Raw genomic sequence first — 20,334 nt, 5'->3', positions numbered from 1 at the left:
TGAAGTATTATAAATAAAAATTTAGTCCTATGGCAATCAGCTCATTTGAAAAGTAGCCCTCAACATATCACCACAAGCTATTTCAGAGGATACAAAATGCCCAAAACTCATGCATAAATTCACAGGTTAGGAACCCTGAGCATTCGTGATTAAGCCTCACATTTGATAAGGGAGGAAACAGGCCAAAGACCTGCCCAAAGTCAAAAAACCCGTAAGACATAAAGTCAGGACTGCAGAATCTATTTTTCATTAGTCAACCAGAGGGTGGGTTCAAAGATTTTGCAATTGTTTCTACCAGATGCCCTAGAGGCATTAACAGCCAGCATGTACTTTCATTTTACATGTGTGACTTGGAATAAGAAGTATAAATTTGATCAGTCCTATAGATAGGAATTGTTAGGATAACTTCCTGTTCTATTCCACTACCCTTCCCCACCCAAGCCTAAGGTCCAGACAAATAAGCTCTGCTGTTCTCTGTCTGTGCCCATGGTTGGTTTTGCTTTCTGCTTTTTGTTTTTCTCAAATGTGCCCTTAAATAAGGTCAAAGCCTTATTCTTTGACCTTTCTTCTTTTTTTTAAGATACAGGGTCTCACTACATTGCCCAGGTTGACCTTGAAGTCCTAGGCTCAAGGGAGCATCTCACTTCAGCCTCCTGAGCAGCTAAGACTACAGGAGTGTGCCACTGTGCCCAGCTTTCGGGCATAGGCATTAAAGAGTCCATGTCTGTGTGTTTGTGGGACCTATGGGGCTCTAGTTCCAATCAGCCTGCCTTCCCTCTACTCCTGGAAAATTTCCCTACACAGCCAAAGCTTACTTCTCTCTTACCAATCTGGAAATCACTTGTCTCTGAATCCCCTCTGGATATCCCTCATTTCTTGAAAGCTCAACTATCAAACCACCATAATCACATTACAACAGCAACAACAAGCATACATTCCCTGCCAAACACTGTTCTTTCAACCCTCAAAGCCATTCTGTGAGGCAGATGCTGCTACCATCCCTACATTGTAAACAGGCACCGAAGCATGGATGTGTCACACGGTTACAGAATGTGAGAGCCGACTGACCATGATTGCAGACACGGAGAGACATGAGCGCATATGCTATTTTGCTTCTCCAGGCATGTATGAAGTTTGTTTTATTTTATCCATTATTTCTAATATTTTTGTAACTGGTGGATCATTGACATTCTCAGTCTGTGTAAAATACTTTTTTGACTGAATATAAAAGAAAGGTTTATTATAGAAAATTTGAAAAATTATCAGCATACAAAAGAAAATTAAATTCACCTAATCACATCTTGTATATTTTCTTATAAATGTCCCGATTAACTTTCACAGACTACAACAAAACACCACTGCCAACTGCACAGGTATGTCAACTGCAATCACCACTAGAAGATACTGGGAACTGCTGAGCAGGGTATCACTGTGTCACCAAATGACATGTTCAAGAGGTCTCTTGTATGTGACCAGGGCTTGTCCTTAGTTTACAGTTGCATTTGAAATATCATTCATCTCATCACTTAAACAAGGAGGGTGGGTGTACAAGAACAAAAACAGTGAGTATACTGAAGTACTAGTAGAAAAAGTCAGATAATTTATATTGGAAACAGATGTAGTAAATTTTTTTTAAATAAAAAAATGTTAGGAAACAGATGCACACATGGATGCAGGATGAAAACTTCAAAGAACAAACAGTGAACCATGAAGGCAGCAGAACAGTAGCAGGGATTAGGAATTGACACACTCAGATGCCAATGTTAAATGCAGGATGTCTATTAGCCTAATGTCGGTTCATGAGAAGTTCTGGAATTTGTGTCAGCACAATTCAAGTTCTATTGATGAAAACACTAGTCAGAAGCAGCATGCCATGGATTAAAAAATTTGTGAATCTGAATGACATAAAAATGGGTTGGAAGGCCGGCCATGGTGGCTCACACCTGTAATCCTAGCTCTCTGGAAGGCCAAGGCAGGCAGATCATTTGAGCTCAGGAGTTCAAGACCAGCCTGAGCAAGAGCGAGACCCTGTCTCTACTAAAAAATATAGAAATAATTAGCTGGACAATTAAATATATATATATAAAATTAGCCGGGCATGGTGGCGCATGCCTGTAGTCCCAGCTACTTGGGAGGCTGAGGCAGAAGGATTGCTTGAGCCCAGGAGTTTGAGGTTGCTGTGAGCTAGGCTGATGCCATGGCACTCTAGCCTAGGCAACAGAGTGAGACTCTGTCTCAAAAAAGAAAATGGATAGGAAGACAGCAAATACAGATACCAAAGCTACAAAGATACAGGCTAAATATTAATACTTTCTAAAACCATCAAAAGAGAATTGTTTGCCTCCAAATAATCCTAATGTAATTAAACCTAGGTGAACTCTATTTTATCATGTAACCTAATACTGGAAGCATTGTCTCCAGTGTTCAATGTGGTACTTTGAAAGCATTCTTGATGGCTGTATAGTGTTTCATTGAATTGCTGTACCATGAGCTTCATTTAAAGTATTTCCTTTTATTAAACATTATTCAACTTAGTCTTTCAACTCTGTATCAACTGTTCTATTTTATCATATCACATAGGGTATGTGTGTATGTTTTATGTATATCTGTGTGTGCATGTCCACTTTTTTGTTAAAGAAGGATTACTAAAAAACTGAAATTTAAAATCAAAAGATAAGGAAATTTAAATTCACTAGTGACCTCTCTTGCTCTGACTTAATCTTGACCTTTCTTCTCTTTTTCCTAAGGCTACACTCCTTTATCAGCATTCAAAAGAAAAGAAAATGCTAGGGAAAATTCTATCCCCTAATCAAATTTTGAATTGCACGTATTGAAGAGACATACACATCATTCCATCGTTGGGGGTGAAGAAGAAAAGTCACTCATTGCACCACCATACCGTAAACCAATCAAATAGTAAATTAGTCCATAAAAAGAAGTCATTTCCTGACCCAATAGGACGCCATAATCCCAGAAGCACTCAAAACTCCAAGGCATTTACCATGTCTGCATCTTATCTGCTGCGTTTTAACTTTGAGAGAGTTCAAGGATTTGGCACAGTGATAAAGAAAACTTATCAAACTTATTCCAATTTATTCCATCAGGATAAAAAACTGAAATAGTTGACATATTATGTTCTATTTCAACAACTAATGAAAACAGCATGTTTTTACATATACATACAAAAAATATTTCCTGGATGATTTACATTTTTCTTTTAATATGACACTATATAATATATTGAGGTATTTGACTATTCTTTTAATGGCTGATTTGAAGGGTAAGTGATGACCTTATCCCGGGTGATCCAGGGGTGATGTAAGCCACAGCGATTGCAATGGAAAGTTCACTTCCAAGGACTTGAAGGAAAGGCAAAGGACAGGAGTGAGAGTGGAGAGACAGAGACAAATAATGAAGCACAATGTAAGATGCCCAGTGGGACGAGAACCAAGTACATGGGGAGTACATGGGCAAGACAGGGGGAGGAGGAGAGGGGAGTGGTGAGAAGTGGCTGGGAATGGTTCCAAGAAGGAAAGGGGCATCACAGGGAAAGCAATGGCTTGGGCAAATGCATGGGAGCAAAAAGCAGCAGACTATATCCAGAAGGGGGAAAAAAATATTTCCTGAATAGAAAGGAAGTCTCATGCACTCATGCAGGGGAGTGGAGGTAAATAAAGCTACAGAAAGAAGCTGGTACAAGATTACGACTTGAGTTGAAGCCACACTTAAGAAATTGAGTATTTAATCTGTATGGAAGCAGTAACATTACGGGGAAATGTGGGAACCTTTAAAAAGAAATACTGTCACATCCCTCCCTTCTAGTGCCTTCCAACGCCACTTTGTTCTCAGAGCCTTCCTGGTTCACCTGTGCCACATACACACCCCCCTTCCCTGTGGACGCTGAACTCAGAGAAGAGCAGGGATATGCAAGTAATATCGACAAATCGCCAATAGGAAAATAAGTACATGTCCTGGATGCTTCAAGAATAAAGCGACTCACGTAGCTTTGCTTTCAAGTCTAGGTTTCAATACAACATCTGTATAATTCATTTAATAAACAGGAAAATAAACAGAATTTTAACCTATATTTCGAAATCACCTTGTCTTGCTGCCTAAGGAAAAATGCAACTTAGAAACAATTCAGCGAAAAAAAAAAAAAGACAGTTTAGTACAGGGGTCCTCAAACTTTTTAAACAGGGGGCCAGTTCACTGTCCCTGAGACCACTGGAGGGCCGAACTATAATTTAAAAAAAAACTATTAACAAATTCCTATGCATACTGCACATACCTTATTTTGAAGTAAAAAAAAAAACAACCGGGCAAAAAACACCCACATGTGGCCTATGGGCCACAGTTTGAGAATGCCTGGTTTAGTATTTACCTTTATATTATAAATGATAAACATATAGTATACATTTAAGATTATTTTTCAACAAAAAAGATTTAGATTACTAATCTTTATAGAAAGATACTACATTCCAATCACCTTTCTTTTATTATGTACACCCTCTACCACCAACCCTCATGTTTTGCTGCTAAACATGGAAAATCCTTTCCCGGGAATGAAGAGGCTGAGTCAAGAAATCCTTGCCAATCCTGTAACTATAGGTTCTGCCACCAATCAGAATGATCTCTACAGTTTCAGGTCATTTTAGTATCAAAGAGTCACTGCATTGCCCTAAAAAGAACAACTTAGAAGTGACTCATCACCCAGCTGCATGGGAGCTACCAGAGGTCCTGGATCAAGTCTGTTTCCCCTTTGCAGTCTTTCTGATAGGAAGTCACATTCCAGCTCCAATAGAGAAATGTTCATTCACCATTAGGGGACACTCATTGTTTTAAGACACAATTTCTCAGATGCTCTAATATAGTTTCTATATTATATGGTAGAGTTTCTACATGCTTCTATATAAAAGAAGTAGAAAAGGAGCTGAGCAGTTAGGGTAGAAAATCCCTAAAAGAACCTGGAATAGTCTGTTCTTGGTGACCATTAAACCCACTGCTCATCATATTTGCATTCCTACAATAATAATACTCATTCTCTCCCCCCTTCACATGCAATGTGGGCACAGAGGCAAAAAGCTAAGCTAGCATTCAAGGGCCCAGTGATAAATATAACATACTCCAGGCCATGGAATATTCTCTGCTGTTCAGTTTGGAAGTTTGTAAAAATCTTTAGCCATCACAAAACTTCTCTGATTTTTCTAATCAATTCTCAAAAATCCCCAGAGGACGTCAGGAGTCTTTAACATACTAGAATGGAAAGTGACACTGTTGCAAAAGCCACAATCGTCAATGCTTCAGAAAGATATTTAACGCCAAACCCGCGAGACTACTTCGTTTAACCAATCCATTTATAAATTCTGCAAGCTATACAGATTGAAATCAGAACTGCTCTCCAAGGAGAAACTCGAGGCCAATTTATGATGGCCCACATCAAAATAAACTTCCTGGGAAAATAAGGACATAAGAGAAAGCAGCTTTTCCTATGAGTTAGTATAGCCATAGCCTGTTCCCTTCAGAGAAGCTGTGCTGGAGACAGGATACCACAAGAAAGGGTGGTGTGTGGGCCAGGCACAGTAGCTCACACCTGTAATCCTAGCACTCTGGGAGGCTGAGGCAGGAGGATTGCTCAAGGTCAGGAGTTCAAAACCAGCCTGAGCAAGACCCTGTCTCTACTAAAATAGAAAAAAATTAATTGGACAAATAAAAATATATAGAAAAAATTAGCAAGGCGTGGTGGTGCATGCCTGTAGTTCCAACTACTTGGGAGGCTAAGGCAGAAGGATTGCTTGAGCCCAGGACTTTGAGGCTTCTGTGAGCTAGGGTGATGCCACAGCACTCTAGCCAGGACAACAGAGTGAGACTCTATCTCAAAAAAAAAAAAAAAAAGAAAGAGTGATGTGCGATAAGTATTAATTACACAGAATTGTCCTTTAATTATCTTGACACTGTGAAAATGGTTTGTACTAGATATAATAAAGTAGGAAAAAGAAGAACTCAACATGATGATGTATGGAAATAAACACAAATATATTTCATTACTTTTATTACTTGAGTCAGAATTCTGCCCCGGATTGGATTTATAGAAACTACTACCATCCTTATCCGATTCCCTACACTCAGGACTTTTTAACAAAACATGGGTAATAAGGGAGGACACTGAGCAAAAGGAAAAAAAATCTGTGGAATATATCTATGTACTCTGATTACTCTGTTTAAAGGAAACAAGAAACTTGAACCCTATCATTTTTCTCTCTTGACAGCATCCTCACAGACGTAGGACCTTAATTAACCATTTCCACCAAAAAAATGGAGAATATTTCAAAGGAAGGCTCTTTACAGAAAACTTCCTTGATTTGGTCCTTTAGAGACAGAAAAAAATAAGGCACTCATGCTTCTGAGACAAAAGACACTTAATGGTCAGTGGTCTGATTTTTAATATGAAGTAACAAAAACTTATTTTTTAAAAAAGGTAAAAAAGGCAACCAGGTTAAATAAAAAGATAAATGTTATATCCAGGAATGGTAAGTAATTGTAAATAAAAGTAGACTGCATCAATACACAACAGAGCAATCTACTTAAGGAGAAAAGGGATGTTTCACCTCACACAGGGTACAATAGGATATAATAAAGTATAATGCACATAGTTTCTTACTCAAAGTGGTCAAATTAATTTAAAGGATTCAAGTTAAAAGTAAAGACAATGCAAAGAAACTTATAGCATGCTAATTCTATAATCTAACAATTTTAAATTAGAAATAAGTCCCAGCTTCTTCTGGAGAACATTAAGATAAATGTCAGGAATGACCAATTTCATCCCATAATACAAAACAGACTATCAGTAACATGGCTAGATGATATGAAGCAAGTCATCACCTCTAAAATCCAAATTCCTTCTGCCTGTAAATTGTATATTACTTATGATCCGCTAATAGTATGTATTCCTACATGGTGAAATTTTTTTTGTCTAACGACCAATTCTTTACAACAGTTTGTTATAACAAACATCTATACAGTGTTTAGATGAAAATGTCACCAGCTCACCTTCATCACTTGCTGCCTGCTGCTTCACAAGAGTCATTGGGGATCGTGCTGGAGGCTTACTGAGTGGATGGCGCCAACTCTTAGAGGTCTTGGTCTCTCCCTCTATTACCTGGTTACGGAATAAAAATGGGAGGGAAACACCCATAAGAAACACCCAAAGAAACAAAAAACTACAGTTCACAATGATTTATGATAACTTAATTATAAAGAAATCTTGTGCTTATTTACCTCTTAGGGAATTAGTCCTTTAAGAAATTTAAACTTGAAGTCAAAAGAAATAGGAATCCATTCTATTAGTATTTTTACTAAGAGGTCAATTAACTCTCCTTCTACTTCATACTGAAATGCTAGCTGTAGTGCAGGGTAAGCTTATCAAACTTGCGACAAGCACAGGATTTAACAAGTTTTCAAAAGTTCCTAAAACTAATCTAACTCTAGGATTACATACTCATAAAAATATAGGACTGTGGCATGTGGTCATCTCTGTGCTGTACCCATGTACGTTTGGCAGGTAACTTTACTTTCTATCCTCACAGAGAAGGCAATCCTGCCAAGGTGAGGCTGTGTACTTCTTTCCATTCAGAAATGAATCACCACTTGTACGTCACATACAAAAAGGATCAAACAAGAAGTCAAAACTATTATTAATATTTTCTAATGATACATTGATGCCATCTTGAAACCACTTAAATTTTATATAAAATGATCTGTCCTGTGCTTTCCATGCTACCTTTTCCTTTCAAAGCTAGAAAGTCACCTTCCAGCTAAGATGTATTTATAAGGTTTCTTGCCCTTGCAGCACCAAATAAAGGGGCAGATGGATCAGAGAGAGTTTGAAGAAAGTGAGTTTACAGCAACAGCTGACTGTGAATAAAAAAGCATTCTTAGGCGTCTTCACCCTGTAAGGTGAAGAAACATGGCCAGACGTGGAGCAACCAGTCTGGCCTCTGACTCTGAAAGAGAACTCTGAGAAAATGGATAAGAACATCTAATCAAAGCCGCTAGCAACAGGAAAAGCAGGACTAAGCAATACAGAATGGAATTTACCTATGCTTATAAAAGCTAAAAATTAATGTAGGCAATTATCAATCAGTCAAAAACAAGAAATATTTGAGACCCAACCCTATTATGTACCACGTTGCTCTAACAGTTGGAGCTACAGATGGAAAAATTATAATACATCAGGTTCCTGCTCTCAAAGAGTATGCATTATAGATGGATAAGGAGATAGATAATAAACAAGTAACAAGTAAAGTTTTATCAGGTACCATTCAGTAAATATACAATGGAGAACAATAAAGGAAGACAAAGGAATAGAACGTGATAGAGAAGGGTCAAGTTTATAGAGGGTAGTCAGAGAAAGCCTTGCAGACACAGTGACATGTGAGTGGAACTTTTATGCATACATATGGCTGTCTAGGGAAGAAGTAGTTGGGTAGCAGGAATAGCATGTAAAGTGAGAACATACTTGCTGTGTTCTAGGCAGAGCATGGAGCCCAAGATGGATGGGCGGATGGATAAGACAGAGTTTAAAATATAACATAATGTTTCTTCAGTGAATTGACTAACACTGGCTGTTAATAGCATACACATAGCTTACCTGGTGTGAAAAAAGAATACTGTGCAGCTCTTTTGAGAAGGGGCAAGCCAAGCCCTTAATATCAGTATTTGCTTTCTCTGCTGTAAGTCTTTGCTTAGGGAAATGATAAAGATGAAGTTCAATGGCACTACCTCTATAATGACCTCCTCTGAAAGCAAGAAAACTGAAAAGTTACTTTCAGCTCTGTTCTGGTTTAAAGAATGTGACTAAATATAATTAAAGCAGGCATTGGACTCGTTCTCCACTCTACAATGAATCCCAATATCTGCTCAGTGACATTTAATCCTGACATGTAATCAGGTTGTAAATTTTTTTTACTGGTACCATTTTCAAATAGTACTGTTTTCAAACTTCTTTTAGGTACCTTTTCAAATAAATCAGGTCTGTTTTTCCATTTTTCATGTTGCTGATAAATATTAATTTTGAGAATAGAATATACAATCCTACATAAAATGATAAACACTATTGGATCATATTAAGAAACTATATTTTATTTGACATTTTAAGACTACTGAGAAACAGAGTATTCAATGTTGCTGACCTTTATGATCTCCCTTGCTACTACGACTCAAGGATACAAACAGGCCAGTGGTGAGCGTGAATGAGCAGGAGCAGTTTGCCTGTTCCACAGCCAGCTGGACTTACTAGCTCACACAATTACTCCTTACTCATCCACTTGAATTCCCTAATCAGGTTCTATAGGTCAAGAACTGAATTCTGACAATCACTACGCATAGTCCTAGCCCACCTGATCTACTCCCAATCTTATGGTTATAGGGAAAGTTTATGATGAAAGTATGTAATATTAACATTGTTAATATTACATCAGAGAAACAGGGGGGTCCTTTCCAAAAAGTCACAACAGGGAACTTGGTAATCTAGAGAGGTCTTGACTTTTCTGACAGGCAAAAGGCTTGTTTCTGAGGGGAGTGGGCAGGCCAGGAAAGGTCATGGTGGTTTGGGATGAGGGTCCATCCCAGAGGAAACTGTGAGCAGGTGAGTCCTAATTGTTCAAAAAGAAGCTGTGGGAAGTCTGGAACACAGAGATACTAAATGTTGACAAGAAGAGGTCAGAGCCAAGCAGGTGAATTCTGCCTAGGCTGGTCACTATTGCAGGTGAAAGAACCGTTATGCATCTTGACAGTATAAATGTCACCATAAGTGTGATTTCATACTACAGTTTTCCAAGATGATAGTATTTGGGCAAACTCAGTAAATAAAGGGTACACAGGATTCATCTGTAGTATTTCCTACAATTGCATATAAACCTACGATTATCTCGACACAAACAGCTTCATTTTTTTAAAAAGGAAAAAGAATATTAAGCTTCAACATGTGGCCAAAAGCTCCATGTTCTGAATTATCACTGTGTGAGTCACAGCTTACAGAAGGCTTACCTCCCAGACACTGAAGGAATATGATTAAGACCCATAAATGTAACATGTTATTTATTTGTGCCCTAAAACAAGATTCTGCTGCACAGCATGTTGTTTTCAGAAAGCGCTCTCACCATACAATGAGTAGAGTAACAATGAATATTGCCACATACGCTGGGGACTTTGAAGCCATTTCTCTCTTCACTGGGGACCGCTGGGATTTCCCCAGGTTCAAGGCCACTCCCGCGGCTCTCCACATCACTCTCTTCTCCCTCTGTTAACACACCATTACTCTCTGCCACTGAGGAACATGACTCAGGTGACTTTGGCCATGAAAGCTTGGACGGATATGATTCCTTGGACGTCACGTGGCCACTAGATAATGGCATGGCATTGCTAGCCTCACTGGTGTTGGAAGGTGCACTTATGGCATAGGCTTTGTCATCGTCAGTTTTAATTTCTTCTCGTATAGATGCATTTAAGCACATGTTTCCTGGAGAACAGAACAAAAGACTGCTAATAAATCTTTCATTGTACTATTACTGGTAGAATTGTTAAACGACTCACAAGTCACTTTGTATCTTGTAATTTCCCCCTCTAAACTTCAACAAACATGATGGTGAAAGGTCACCAAATCAACAGCCTGCCTTCATATTTGTTAAAGTGAGATCATGGACTTCAGGAAAGGAAAATACTTAATGATAAAACAAAGGATTAAAATGAGGTTCTACTACAGACCAACAGCAAAAGGTAAGGCAATTATAATAACTCTCCAAAGCAATAGTAATTTGAAATCTAAAATCTATCTAAAAATCTATCTAAAATCTATCTAAAATCTAAATCTAAAATCTATCTAAAAATCTATCTAAAAATAAGAATTATATCCCAATACATAATTCCAAGAGCTGCTACTGATGAAACATTCTAACTCAGAGGATGTATGTAAATGATATACATGAGGCTGTACACTAATCTATTATCACACAGTGACAGCATGTCACAAGAGAACACTACAAAGCACTTCTCTTCCCCTGCCATCTCTATTCACCTTTTTTGTTTATACATGTGCACATGGACGCACAAACATGCAACACAAAACAAGCATCCTTTCTACCCATTGCTAGGTCTGATGCTTAACCCAGCCAAGTCTTCTACTCAAGTGCTCTGACAGGCCTCAAAACCTGAAGACCAAAATGTAAAGAACCACATACTGATATAACTAATGAAATCGGGTACCCTTGGCCAAAACCATCCAGCAATTCAGAGAGTAGCCAATTAAACCTAGAAACCATGATGAGAGACTATAATGAAATATCCGTATGTACTACATAACTGTCTTCTCTGCATTTGTTATAATTCCCTTCCCTACCTTCTCCACCTTTCTATCCTGTATCAAAATTAAATTCAGGCTGGGCGTGGTGGCTTAATCCTGTAATCCTAGCACTCTGGGAGGCCGAGGCGGGTTGATCCCTCTAGGTCAGGAGTTCGAAACCAGCCTGAGCAAGAGCGAGACCCCGTCTCTACTAAAAATAGAAAGAAATTAATTGGCCAATTAAAAATATATAGAAAAAATTAGCCGGGCATGGTGGCGCATGCCTGTAGTCCCAGCTACTTGGGAGGCTGAGGCAAGAGGATCGCCTGAGCCCAGAAGTTTGAGGTTGCTGTGAGCTAGGCTGACGCCACGGCACTCACTCTATCTAGCCTGGGCAATAGAGTGAGAATCTGTCTCAAAAAAAAAATTAAAGCCAGATACCACCATTGCCAAGAAACCTTGCCTACCTGGCTCCTATCTGTTTGGGATCCTTTCCTGGCTGACCAGGAACACCATATGTCAGCTCTATCATGCTATTTATCACACTAGATTGTACTTACATGTTTAATTGTCTAGCTGTCCACCAAAGTATGAAGTCATTGGAAAAAAGGTTGCTATTAAACTCTATTTACACAGATATTTCAATATCAAAAGTAATAAGGCTGGAGAAGCAGCCAGGGACCAGTTTATTTAGGATTATATAAGAACTTTTTATTTTATTCTTGGTGGGATAATACTAAGAAGACAGCAGGAACAAAACCTAAGCTTTTTTTTTTTAAGGATCATTATGATGGCCATATGGACAACTGACTAGCAGAAGGAACTGCAGAGGATACTGGCATGCCAGAAGGATGCCACTTCTCCAACAGCCCAGGCAAGAGATATGGTGATATGGTAAGTAAGGAGAAAGCAGGGGAGGGAGTCAGATTCAGGGATCCAAGGGAGTCCTGCAATTGAAGGGTTTGCACAGGATGAGGAGTATGAAGGGAAGACAGGGAAGAAGACAGTATGAAGGGAAGCTCATTTATTACAAGAAAAAAAACTCCAACAAATATTAAAGAGGCAAGGCATTAAGCATAGTTTCAAAGAACTATGCTATAAAAGGGAAAAAGGGCAGAGTAGCTGAGACTTCTAGATGATGGCTTTAACACAGAGGAGCGGCCAGGGGCACTATACATCCCATTTCACTAGGCTGACTTTTTATTTTTGTTGTTCTTTTTAAAACCTCAATCTTTATTTTATTCTTAAATTAAGTCAAAAGCTAAGAAACTACAAAGAATTATCTATAATTGGTTTTCTCTGCTCCATGTGAATTCAAGAGAAGCTTTCCAAAAATGTATTATATATTGTAAATTGAGTTGCACTAAAAAAAAAATTTCATTTTATAATCTTCTATTTTATTACACCAAAAAGGTATTGCTAGCTGTTTGTCTCACAACTCTGTTCAACATAGCAGCAGTGCTCCTGACTTATAAAACATTCCCTTGGCCTCTTGCTCAGAGTTACCCTGTAACTTTAGGTAGCTAAATTGGTTAAGCTATGTGGACTAGCAAGATATTTTTCCTAGTGAAGCTAGATTTAGGGCATTTGATCATCAACTATCCACAACTCAGCCATTTTCTCACCTGAGAGTTTGATATTATCTAATAATTTCTGATCCACCTGCATCCTCCTAGCAGAGTTCTCTTCTTCTGACAGTGCTGCTGTATTCCCCAGCTTAGCTGCTGCTTCTGGCTTTTCACTGACCTGGAGGTCATCAGTACCTGAGTCGTGGTTAGGGACGTCTGCCCCACCAACTTCAGCTGACTCTTCCTCATCCTCCTCGGCCTTGGGCCTTTTAGAGTGAGACCTAGTACACTGGAAGCTATTAACAAGAGAAGCGGTAGTCAGAGCAGAATGTTTGCAACAGATATGAAAAAACATACTAGTACAAATGTTATTTTCACTTGCTTAAAGGAGGAAAAAAACTGTTAGTTTTTTAATCACTATGCCAAAATAATCTTCCCAATTGATGGATTAAATTTTAAAGCAAAATCTCAATAACAATTTACTAAACATTAAAATTCAAAAAACTCTAAATAATTGATTATTAAACATTGTTGTGGAATAGAGTCACTACTAACATCTTATATCAACTTATTATTTTCAGAGAGGACACTATTGTTATTTTCTTCCTCTTTTAGTATTTTTCAGCAAGTCATTTGATAACTTCGTCATACATGCTTTATATATATGAAACAACATTTCTAACAATTAGAAACAATCACAAATCAATTCAAAGCAACAGTGGCTAAAACACACACAGACACACACACACACACACACACACACACACAAAGACTAAGCATTGTAGGATGTCAGGGAAGGCAAAGATAGGAAAGAAAGGGGCTAGCCAGGTATAAACTATAGAAATCAGCTTTGACTGCTGCCAATGACAGTTAACAGTAGCAGTATCCATCATTATCATCATCATTCTATTTATTTCAAACCCATCAGTGGCTGATGTGGAAAAATCTCAACCTTACGAACAGCATAGTACATGTAAAATAAGATGGTAGATCTCTCTTTGAGATTTCAGTGAATCATTCCATTGGTTAGACTTCCCTGAATAGGGTTATCACTGACGGAAGATCAGCAATCTCTAAAATCAAGCCACGGGGCTGACTATATTACAAGAGCAACTAAACGTGAGGCCTTCTAACTAGGTAAACAAACTCCATTGATTATTTTAACCTACTGACAGGAATTTCCAATCTGATAAATGTCAAGGATTTTAGGTTCTTTTATCAACTCCAAAGGCCTAAAGTGGTTAATAACTAGGAGACCAGAACATATACCTCATTAGAGTGTAGTGTTTTCCATTAGAGAACAAGTCTCAAGATTTTATTGGTGTGTCTTCTGAACTCAGGATTGAATACTATCTCCTTCCAAAGCTGGTTTTTGTTGTTTTATGGTAATGAGGATTAATGCATGTATCAAAGGCACTGACTCTCTAAATTGGTATTTCTCAAACGTTTTTTGGAATGTAATCCACAGTGAGTCAAACATTTAAAAACAGACACAACAGATACACATACACTCACACGTCATCAGTTAATACTCACCCTTACCAGAAAGGAAGCACTACAGTACTTTTTATTCTATCTAACTTCCTAATTTTAAAATGATGGTCCTGACTTACTAAATTGATTTGAAAACTGACACTTTGAAATTTCAGCTGCAAACTATAGAAAGAAATACCAACATCTAAGTTTTGATTCTGCTCCTAACTAGCATGATCTCTCAAGTATCTCTCTTGAGAAGAATGCGGAAGTTTGACTCTGTTCTTAAAGTGCTTCTGCTCACTACCATTCTAAAATAGCAGAAAATAAGTGTCAGGGGAAAAAGAGAGAGAGAGTCAGAAAATAAAACGTCAGAAGTGTGGGAAAAGAGTTAAAAATACAGTGTTATTTAGTTGATAGTTAAAAAGTGGAAACAAGCTACAGGTCCAAACACAGGGGATTAGCTAAATACATGCAGGAATCAAAAAGTATATTGTAGTAAATCATTTAATTACATGAAAACACGCATATAACTGGTCATCAAATTGTTAATAGAGCATGGCCCCAATTTTGGAAAGGTATATATTATTGTATAACATATAAATAAATATATATGTAAAGGATATATACAAAATGTTAACACTGGTTATCTCTGGATAGTGAGGTTATGGGTGATTTAGGATTCCTTCATTATTCTTTTCCTTATTTTACAAATTTTCTCCAATGGACAAATATTACTTTTACAATCTGAAAGAAAAACAATGAGTAATATTGAAGAGGAAATTTTAATATAAAATTGGAAAATATAAGAGCCTTTAAAGGAAGCCTAAGAACCTGAGCAACACAACACATACCATATTCTATGAGTTTTAAAGCAGCAAGATGCCCACAGCAGACCTAAAAGCTTTTGAAATGGCCCTGGCCACAGAAATGGAATGGAGAATAAAGTTAACAAGAACAAAAATGTTACAGAAACACTACATGCTCTGCTTTACATCTTACAGAAGAATAAAACCAAGTTATAAAATGTTAAAAAAATAAGCATCCAGATGTATTATTTCAGGTGTTTGAAAAATGAAGATAACAACTAAAGTCAGAAAGAAAACTGGTAGCAATATGAAAAAGTTAGAAATCAAGTCACTGAAGTTGATTAGAATATAGAGATGAATGAAGAGGACCAATTCAACTACATAATACATTAATGAAAGTAGTCAAAGAAATTCTATATTGTTGTATTTGCCATGTATAGCAACTTCAGGAATATTCTCAAACAAAATAATATACATCTCTTCCTTTATTTATTATACATGGAAGAATTAAAAACACTTTATCTTAAATTTTCAGGAAGATATTAAGTAAACATACGATGACTAAATAGGAAAAGCAAATAAACAGCCTTTGAGACATGTTCAACGACCCATTCATTTTCATTTAGTAAATAAGACAAGTAGGATGGAGGTAGAAGAATCATTACCTTCTAGATGCTTTTCTTACTTTCCTCCTCCTCTGCAGCCATGCTTTCACTTCAGGGGTGGATTCTGGAGTGGGCTTCGTGTGATCAATGGTGTAGATATCCTTTCCTTGTTTCCAAAGCTGATATCTGTCTGGCTGAAATTTCCTCACAAAGATATCCATTGAAATTTTCACCATGTCTTTCCTGCAAGTGCACTGAAACATAATGGGGTTGGAGTACATTAAACGTTTTGCCAGCGATAGCAAGTCACACAGGCTTGACACGTGCACATGAATTTTTAGTCACTACATAATTGAGAATAATCGTTTAAATTTTCAAACATTCTGTGAATGATAAACCCAACGTCTTCTGAATGGAGGTGAGAACCTATGTATTCACAATTATAAATGGGAAAATACGATGTGAACATGCTTTGTGCACCTCACAGGGAATGAGGCACAAAGAAGAACTAAAAAGAAAGAGCAAGTACTTTGGAAGCATGCCTATAAGGGGACTGCCCTCCCATCACAAGTGTGTGTCAATGAGCTGAGCACTGAAAGGTCTGCAAAGCTGAAAACCTGAGTTGTCAACAAATACAAGAACTCAATGAATGTGTGATTAGAATAATTCAACCAAAGAGTTGACACAAATTTACTCTGAGATATATTTTAAGTATATTTAGGTTTATTAACAAATAAACTCCATAAGGTAACCAAAAATTAGGACCAAATGGACAGCCTCTTCTATTAATAAATCATGTCACATATAACATCCAACATCATCAACAACAACATAACCATATCCACTGGAGAAAAAGTACAGGGTTAAGGTGGGAAGCTAAATAAAAGACTATTTTGATTCACTATGAACTTGATTCTCATGAATGCATCGTTATCAGTAACATCTTATAAAACAAGTTTCCCCTAGCACAGGCACAAAAGTGAGACTCTGTCTCAAAAGATAGATAGATAGATAGATAGATAGATAGATAGATAGATAGATAGATAGATAGATAGATAGATAAAACAAGTTTCCCAGAAAGTCTTCACACAAGGTTTAATTAGGTCTAGGCCAACACTATGCATCAAGGTAGGTATCATTTAAATGGTGGTACATAAATAGTGTAGAAGATTTAACTGACATACCGTGACAATCCCTAACACACCTGGACACAGACTGGTTAACTGAGCAGCCTTGACACAGTAAGATTCTCAATATCTGGGCAACATAACTATCACCTCCAATAATTAATTCCAAAGTCTTAATAATCTGCAGTCCCAAACTCCCTCCATAGAGTTCAAATTTGAATGGGCATTACACTCAAAATAACTAAAACTAACTTCTTCAACTGCAAACAACATTCTGTGCACTCTCAATGATACCACAATTGTTCCATTGTTTAACATTCATCATCTACATTTTCTAGTCCATCCTTACTCTTCCACCCCTAGAAATTCAGCCTGTTCCTATTTACAATTAATTCTTCCTCTACAATGCCTCCTTCAATTCCTTCTGCCGGCATCCTCTGAGCTTCACTGTCAGACCTTGGATCCTAGCATAACAGAACTATGTAACTGCACTGCCTATAGTCTCTCCTAGCATAAATCCATCTTTATAACTGTTAATCTCCCTCAAATATCTTGTAATCTTTCGTTTCTGAGTTCAATAAGGTGTAATCCTCCTGCTCTGCCTTTAGAATAGCAGCTAAACTCATGATCCTAACAGTGAAGAGTTCCAAGATTTAACTCCACCAGTGAGATTTTCAGGTCTCTCTTCCACTGCAAGTCAACATGAATATTCTTCTTCATCATGTCACGGGAACCCAAATGCACTACATACTTCATTACCTCTGTACTTTTTGTTGCTACCACAACAACTTCATGCACACCCATCTGCTACCCAAAGAAAATCCACCCTCAACTCTGAATGTAAATTGTACCAACTGTTCTTCTGAACTCAATATCATTTATCTATACTACTGCATTCTATTATTAGTTATGTATAGTGAGAGTACTAAGTTATACTGCTATAATTAGCTTGCCTTGGGAAGACGGAAAATGAGGATTCTGAGAAATTGAAAGATGTTTTGGTTTAAGATGCAATCTTCTGTCTAAAAGGACAAAAATAATAGTTTGGACTCATCACCACGAACTTTCTTATTTTCTTACAGTGTTACTAATTTTGCTTCATGAAGAAAAATGAAATAGTGATGCTCCCGCCTTTAATGAGCTAATTTGGTCTGAGCATGATTACAGGTGTAAGATCCCTAGAAGAGATGGGCTGGTGAGGTACTGAACATTATTTCTGAGGAAAATGTCTTGGAAAAATAAAAAAACTTTAAATTAATGCTCATCTTGTTTGCTCAGATGGTGCTATGAAACCTAATTTGTGTACATTTGGATTCCACATTTTAAATAAGCTACAGAACTCAGTAGGAACAGCAGGCAAGCCATGGTCAAACAGGAGTGTGCTCAAAGACTGTGCCAATGGTGTAGCTGGATGATCTTTTCCTCAATAGATTAGGCGGGTGACTCACGGATCCAATCAAACAGCTCAACAGAAGCCAGAAATACAGATGTGGTTATCCAGGAGAGCTCTGTGTAGTGCCTAAAAGACTGGATGCAAATGTCAAGTTCAACACAGACTACCTGTATAACCTCGAGCAACTCATTTCACCTTGCTGTGCCTCAATTCCCCCTATGAGAAAAAATGGGAATAACAATGGTTACTATCTTTATGGGGCTGGTACAAGGACTAAACGTTTTGTACTTGTATTATAAAACACTGCTACAGGCCACAGATAAAGGCCTATTCTTAAAAAATAAGATATGCCTTATATACCTTGCTTTATGGTAGTCTGACCACAAGAACATAGAGCTTCCTAGTGTTATTGTATTTTGCTGTACTGAAATGGTTGAAGTGAGAAAGGAAGTAAGAATCAGAATGCTGTGGTTAACAAAATGGCCTGAGGGTCAAGGATTTTTGGTTTTGAAGAATAAATAGGAAAATTGCTCATCTCATAACTCATCTCTCAATCCTGGGGATTGAGAGATACTGTAAGAGGACTCAGCACTTTCTGGGGCAAGACAGTCTCAGTGCACATCCAGTTCCTGTTTGGAGCATATGTTGAAACCAGACTCAACTCCTTGGCTTCCCATCTTGAATATATCATATGTCATAAAGGGAAGAGAATAAATGTTCAAACTTTAATAGGAATTATTCACTCTCTTAGAAACTAGTAATTGCTCAACAATTATGAAAAGAACCCAATGAATTAGACTTACTGAACAGGACACACAGGAAGAGCCAATGAGGAATACTCTTAAACATTTAAAAATGTCCAAATGAAACACATATTGTTGTCTTCTGGCATGGCATGAGTAGTTGGTGTGTCTTTAAACTGATCCTAACTTATCCCAACCTTTCAACCTAAGATACTATCCTTTGGAATAACCACTATATTACAGTCATTAAATATGCAATGTCTCATTTCTAATCAAAGATGTAATTTATTATATCTCAAATAAGAAGCAGTACAATTACTCCCAGGATGTAGCAGTATTGAAACAAATGAAATACCATAAATATTATTGAAAAAATTGTTGTTCCTTAAATGTCCAGGAGATAATTAATAATGAATATATAAGTATTTAATATACTGATTAACTAGACATATGTAAACATATATAATTAACACTTATAAAATTGATTTATTTCATCTATATACTTATAAAATGTTTGTTCATTCACACATGTACCATCTTACATAAATTTAGAAGAAAATTATTATAATAATCTTAATATAAAAGAATTATTTTAACATAACAAACTGAATTTTAAAACTATAGATCTAATTTAGGTGAAAAAAATAATATTTGAATAGCATTTTGGTTCCCCAGGTTGCATTTCATATAATATTAGTCAAAGACAAATAATAGACATGAAAAGTAAACTATTGGCGGGGCGCGGTGGCTCACGCCTGTAATCCTAGCACTTTGGGAGGCCGAGGCGGGCGGATTGCTCAAGGTCAGGAGTTCGAAACCAGCCTGAGCGAGACCCCGTCTCTACCAAAAATAGAAATAAATTAATTGACCAACTAAAAATATATATACAAAAAATTAGCCGGGCATGGTGGCGCATGCCTGTAGTCCCAGCTACTCGGGAGGCTGAGGCAGTAGGATCTCTGAGCCCCGGAGATTGAGGTTGCTGTGAGCCAGGCTGACGCCACGGCACTCACTCTAGCCTGGGCAACAAAGTGAGACTCTGTCTCAAAAAAAAAAAAAAAAGAAAGAAAAGTAAACTACAGAATTACATTTATACTGACTGAGCAGGGAGAAAAAAGAAATACAATTCTAAGATCAATATTAATCAACAAAGTCAGTATATAAAGAGTGCAAAGGCCGGTTCCTTTTACCCTTATATCCATTAATGAAGCCAGGTGGGCAGAAGGCCTAAATACCCCACCTCTCCCCGGACTGGTCTACAGAGCCCAAAACCCCTGACTT

At 37.5% G+C, this 20,334-nt stretch overlaps 1 protein-coding gene across 5 annotated transcripts in view; it reads right to left on the bottom strand.

The window, feature by feature from the left end:
• KDM4C (lysine demethylase 4C) overlaps nt 1-20,334 on the bottom strand; it is a 367,466-nt gene that overhangs the window by 156,825 nt on the left and 190,307 nt on the right. For all 5 annotated transcript variants that reach the window (XM_012738388.2, XM_076008693.1, XM_012738394.3 and 2 more), the window contains 4 exons: nt 15,851-16,044; nt 12,961-13,199; nt 10,197-10,516; nt 7,048-7,156 (listed from right to left, as the gene is read on the bottom strand). In XM_012738388.2, the coding sequence (XP_012593842.1) occupies nt 7,048-7,156; nt 10,197-10,516; nt 12,961-13,199; nt 15,851-16,044 (862 nt within the window). The remainder of the gene's footprint in view (nt 1-7,047; nt 7,157-10,196; nt 10,517-12,960; nt 13,200-15,850; nt 16,045-20,334) is intronic.

The sequence above is a fragment of the Microcebus murinus genome, chromosome 12, assembly GCF_040939455.1.
Source record: "Microcebus murinus isolate Inina chromosome 12, M.murinus_Inina_mat1.0, whole genome shotgun sequence".
NCBI classification, from domain to species: Eukaryota; Metazoa; Chordata; class Mammalia; order Primates; family Cheirogaleidae; genus Microcebus; species Microcebus murinus.
The sequence above is the reverse complement of the archived record's forward strand: the minus strand, read 5'-3'. Positions and strand labels throughout refer to the sequence as shown.